General features: G+C 43.4%; 1 protein-coding gene across 1 annotated transcript in view; it reads left to right on the forward strand.

Moving 5' to 3' along the window:
* Positions 1–5,474: 5,474 nt before the first annotated feature.
* si:ch211-236d3.4 (protein FAM107B) overlaps positions 5,475–5,957 on the forward strand; it is a 13,881-nt gene continuing 13,398 nt past the window's right edge. Inside the window, exon 1 of the mRNA XM_034532164.1 lies at positions 5,475–5,568. Within this exon, the coding sequence (XP_034388055.1) occupies positions 5,545–5,568 (24 nt within the window). The 5' untranslated portion in view covers positions 5,475–5,544. The remainder of the gene's footprint in view (positions 5,569–5,957) is intronic.

Genomic DNA, 5,957 nt, shown 5'->3' on the forward strand with positions numbered 1-5,957 from the left:
GAAAAGGAAAAAAAAATGTAAATGAATTAAAATCATTTCTTTTATTAAAGTCATTTGAATCTCTTGTTTTTGTTGTTGTTTTTATTGAAATCCTCTGAACAAGTCTAATGAAGGACTTTAGCTATTTATCTTTGTTATCAGTTAATCTGCTTATTACGGTCTTAAATAATCAAATTACAAAGTTAATGTCTTGTTAACTCCGACCAACAATTTAAAGCCCTAATAATTGTAGTTACTATAATGTACGATGTGGAATAGAAGGTGTAGTTGTAATGGATGTCAGGGAGGAAAACAGGAGAAAGTCCGGCTCTTATTCAGGATTTTGGTTCCCGAGCTCTTGGAATGAAGTCCGACTCTTGTTTGGTTTCCTGGAGCCTTCAAAGAATATACAGGAAGTCACCGGACGGTAACATCCTGTTGGAGCCGTCATCTGTCGACCCATACGTGTAGTTGGAAGACCACGTTTGCATTTGTGTGTTTGTAAATGTGTATTTATGTTTGTGTGTATCTGGTATTGTATTCTATCTTTATGGCTGCCTTGTTTTGATAAGGGCTGTATAATAAAAAATAAGCTATATTATCAACCACACTATGTATCTAGATTAAACCTTCATTGCACAACATTAGACTAATAGCCAACAATCTAAAATGGCAATTTCTTCACGACAGGTAAATAAAGGTCATTAGATTACATCTAAATGTGGAACTGCTCCCCACGGAGCTCCACAGATAAATGTGCTGCTCACTTTCTGATTGTCATATGCACGATATCTGGTAAGTAGTGTCATATCCATTTTATTCTGGTAAGCTGTGTCATATCCATTTTATTCTGGTAAGCGGTGTCATATCCATTTTATTGTGGTAAGCGGTGTCATATCCATTTTATTGTGGTAAGCGGTGTCATATCCATTTTATTGTGGTAAGCGGTGTCATCTCCATTTTATTGTGGTAAGCGGTGTCATATCCATTTTATTGTGGTAAGCGGTGTCATCTCCATTTTATTGTGGTAAGCGGTGTCATCTCCATTTTATTGTGGTAAGCGGTGTCATCTCCATTTTATTGTGGTAAGCGGTGTCATATCCATTTTATTGTGGTAAGCGGTGTCATCTCCATTTTATTGTGGTAAGCGGTGTCATCTCCATTTTAATGTGGTAAGCGGTGTCATCTCCATTTTATTGTGGTAAGCTGTGTCATCTCCATTTTATTGTGGTAAGCGGTGTCATCTCCATTTTATTGTGGTAAGCGGTGTCATCTCCATTTTATTGTGGTAAGCTGTGTCATCTCCATTTTATTCTAATAAGCGGTGTCATCTCTTTTCTTCTGGTTCTCCCTCGTTTTGAATAGCTCACGTTCTGGTTCTCCCTCATTTTAAATAGCTCACGTTCTGGTTCTCCCTCGTTTTGAATAGCTCACGTTCTGGTTCTCCCTCGTTTTGAATAGCTCACGTTCTGGTTGTCCCTCGTTTTGAATAGCTCACGTTCTGGTTCTCCCTCGTTTTAAATATCTCACGTTCTGGTTCTCCCTCGTTTTGAATAGCTCACGTTCTGGTTCTCCCTCATTTTAAAAAGCTCACGTTCTGGTTCTCCCTGGTTTTAAATAGCTCACGTTCTGGTTCTCCCTGGTTTTAAATAGCTCACGTTCTGGTTCTCTCTCGTTTTAAATAGCTCACGTTCTGGTTCTCCCTCGTTTTAAATAGCTCATGTTCTGGTTCTCCCTCGTTTTAAATAGCTCACGTTCTGGTTCTCCCTCGTTTTGAATAGCTCACGTTCTGGTTCTCCCTCGTTTTAAATAGCTCACGTTCTGGTTCTCCCTCGTTTTAAATAGCTCACGTTCTGGTTCTCCCTCGTTTTGAATAGCTCACGTTCTGGTTGTCCCTCGTTTTGAATAGCTCACGTTCTGGTTGTCCCTCGTTTTGAATAGCTCACGTTCTGGTTCTCCCTCGTTTTGAATAGCTCACGTTCTGGTTCTCCCTCGTTTTGAATAGCTCACGTTCTGGTTCTCCCTCGTTTTAAATAGCTCACGTTCTGGTTGTCCCTCATTTTGAATAGCTCACGTTCTGGTTCTCCCTCGTTTTGAATAGCTCACGTTCTGGTTCTCCCTCATTTTGAATAGCTCACGTTCTGGTTCTCCCTAATTTTGAATAGCTCACGTTCTGGTTCTCCCTCGTTTTGAATAGCTCACGTTCTGGTTCTCCCTCGTTTTGAATAGCTCACGTTCTGGTTCTCCCTCGTTTTGAATAGCTCACGTTCTGGTTCTCCCTCGTTTTGAATAGCTCACGTTCTGGTTCTCCCTCGTTTTGAATATCTCACCTTCTGGTTCTCCCTCGTTTTGAATATCTCACATTCAGGTTCTCCCTCGTTTTAAATAGCTCACGTTCTGGTTCTCCCTCGTTTTGAATAGCTCACGTTCTGGTTCTCCCTCGTTTTGAATATCTCACCTTCTGGTTCTCCCTCGTTTTGAATATCTCACATTCAGGTTCTCCCTCGTTTTAAATAGCTCACGTTCTGGTTCTCCCTCGTTTTGAATAGCTCACGTTCTGGTTCTCCCTCGTTTTAAATAGCTCACGTTCTGTTTCTCCCTCGTTTTGAATTGCTCACGTTCTGGTTCTACCTCGTTTTGAATAGCTCACGTTCTGGTTCTCCCTCGTTTTAAATAGCTCACGTTCTGGTTGTCCCTCGTTTTAAATAGCTCAAGTTCTGGTTCTCCCTCGTTTTAAATAGCTCACGTTCTGGTTCTCCCTCGTTTTAAATAGCTCACGTTCTGGTTCTCCCTCATTTTAAATAGCTCACGTTCTGGTTCTCCCTTGTGTTAAATAGCTCACGTTCTGGTTCTCCCTCGTTTTAAATAGCTCACGTTCTGGTTCTCCCTTGTGTTAAATAGCTCACGTTCTGGTTCTCCCTCGTTTTAAATAGCTCACGTTCTGGTTCTCCCTTGTGTTAAATAGCTCACGTTCTGGTTCTCCCTCGTTTTGAATAGCTCACGTTCTGGTTCTCCCTCGTTTTAAATAGCTCAAGTTCTGGTTCTCCCTCGTTTTAAATAGCTCACGTTCTGGTTCTCCCTCATTTTAAATAGCTCACGTTCTGGTTCTCCCTCGTTTTGAATATCTCACCTTCTGGTTCTCCCTCGTTTTGAATATCTCACGTTCAGGTTCTCCCTCGTTTTAAATAGCTCACGTTCTGGTTCTCCCTCGTTTTGAATAGCTCACGTTCTGGTTCTCCCTCGTTTTGAATATCTCACCTTCTGGTTCTCCCTCGTTTTGAATAGCTCACGTTCTGGTTCTCCCTCGTTTTAAATAGCTCACGTTCTGGTTCTCCCTCATTTTAAATAGCTCACGTTCTGGTTCTCCCTTGTGTTAAATAGCTCACGTTCTGGTTCTCCCTCGTTTTAAATAGCTCACGTTCTGGTTCTCCCTTGTGTTAAATAGCTCACGTTCTGGTTCTCCCTCGTTTTAAATAGCTCACGTTCTGGTTCTCCCTTGTGTTAAATAGCTCACGTTCTGGTTCTCCCTCGTTTTAAATAGCTCACGTTCTGGTTTTCCCTCGTTTTAAATAGCTCACGTTCTGGTTCTCCCTCGTTTTAAATATCTCACGCACCTTTCCTGGTAGGAATAAGCTTTTTATTTGAAGGGGTTTCCTTGAGCATCAACTACACTGTGTCTTGGGTGCACGTCCATGGCCGTCCAGGTGAGGAACAGCATTGCTGGGGCTTTGTGTTGTGGCTTGCATGAAGTCTAGGTTTGAGAGAAGGTAGGTCATGTCTCCTGGAAAGAGGGCCTCCTGGGGTCTACTGGGGCACTCCAACGCTCATGTTGGGAACAATGGAGAAACCTGCAGAGGGCTGATTGGGAGGAAGGACCTGAACCCAAGTGGTGCTTTGTTGTTGGACTTCTGTGGAAGTCGTGGATCGGCTACACCAAACACCACGTTCTGGCATAAGACGGTTCATAGGTGCCAAAGCTCTATGATCACCTTTTGGTGGTATAGTCCGATCTGTGGCCGAATGTCTTGGACACAGAGAAGCAGAACTGATCACCCCCTGGTGGTAAATGGTAACCTTTCTAGTCTTCCGGCCACTCAAAGGCCTCTAACACTACTTGACATCATTCACACCAACAGTCATACACTGAAGACAGAACTACCATGTAAGGTGCCACCTGCCCATCAGGACTCAAACTAACCAACCCGGTAGACTCGAGCATGTGTTGAGGGTGAACTGGGAACGTCTGGCTGAGGCCCCTGTCAGCTGGGTTTTAGAGCCCCACCTTCGGAAGAATTTCTCGTTCATTCCGGGAGAGGCTGTGGGGGGGTTTATGTAATCTGAGTGGACCATGTCCAGAGCCTCCATTGTGGAAGTGGCTGCTAGGAGCTGTGGGCGGAAGGTCATGGGGGCGGCGACCGGAGGAAATGACTCCTCTCTTGATTTATTCCCTCAGTAAACATTGTAAACATTAGTTTTTGGTCTCAATCTCTAGTTTCAAGTCTTTTTCAATACAGCGTGATGTTCATTTAGTAAATTATGGTCATTTAGAGTCAAACAGACCATAAAGCAGGGGATGCTTTAGGGCGGGGCGATCTTGTGATTGACAGGTCGCTACCACGGCGTTGGAGTCTGTGTTTTCGTCTTCCAACTTTAACCCTTTCAGTCAGTTTTCAGCTCACGGGAGGTACCTGTGTTGTCAGGGTTATGTATGTCTTATCCAACACTCGGTTGTACTTAGCTCCACCCTCTGATGTCACTTCTGGTTGCAAAAAAACCAAGATGGCGACGACCAAAATGTTTCACAATGGGTGACGTTTCTGTGACTACGTCCACTTCTTATATGCAGCAATCCCAAGAGGCCTTGCAGTCACTTTGCATCTAAAAATACTGTTATTAGAGACCTCATGTGACAGCATGAAGCAAACGTTAGCTCAGCTGCTAACATTAGCTCAGCTGCTAACATTAGCTCAGCTGAGAGGACAATATGTAAATGTGACGGGGCTTTTAGAGCTCATTTGTGTGTCACTTATAGGCCCATTTACAAAGGCTAACGGGGGGGGGGTTTGAGGGTTCAGGGCCCCACATGTTGCTTTACTGAGACACAAACATGACTTCAGGAGTTCCTGAAGAGGAGACAACTTCACCTCTCTCTGTCCCTTTCTCTGTCACCTTTAATTACATTAATCCAATCAGAGCATCTTAACTCCTCACAGCTGAGAGCAGAGAGTCAAGCAGTAACAGGTGGCCAGGACGCCTCCTCCTCCTCTTCCTCCTCCTCTTCCTCCTCACAGTCAAACGCTGCGATTGTTTCAGCTTCTCTCTTTTCTCCCGACTCGGTTCTGTTTTGCTGTTATGAAGCTGCCTCACAGTCCGGTGGGCTAAAAGATCCCAGTGACCGGGCTGTCAGGCTGCCAGGTGGCAGGAGGAGGAAGAGGAGGAGGAGGAGGAGGAGGAGGAAGAGGAGGAGGAGGAGGAGGAAGAGCAGGCCAGGGCTGGAGAGGAAAGAAGGCAGAAAAAAAAGGAAATCTGTGTGGACTGTGAACCTGCTGCAGGGCACTGGGAAGAATGGGAGCTGTGTATGGAAAGAAGGTCAGTCACTGGTTTACAGTCTAAATATAGTTTATATTGTTTACTTCATCGTCAGCCTGGTGGAATGTAACCGAGTACATTGACTCACTGTACTTCACCAGGTGGTGCTTTGCTTCATCTCTGAGGGAAATATCGTCCTTGAGCTTTTTGTTACTATGCAGATTATTAATGCGAAATATAACGAGTGTTAATTATTTTGGATTGAACCATCCAGCAGTATATAAAGTAATTAAAATGATGACAACCTTAATGAATCATTAATTAGAAAACAATAATATAAAATGTATTATTCAGCTATAATGAGTACTTTTATTTCTTGTAATATCAAAATATCTTGGTGCAGTATTTTTACTTTTACTTTACTAAAGTACTTTTACTTTACTAAAGTA

This window comes from Cyclopterus lumpus, chromosome 5 (assembly GCF_009769545.1).
Source record: "Cyclopterus lumpus isolate fCycLum1 chromosome 5, fCycLum1.pri, whole genome shotgun sequence".
Taxonomy (NCBI): domain Eukaryota; kingdom Metazoa; phylum Chordata; class Actinopteri; order Perciformes; family Cyclopteridae; genus Cyclopterus; species Cyclopterus lumpus.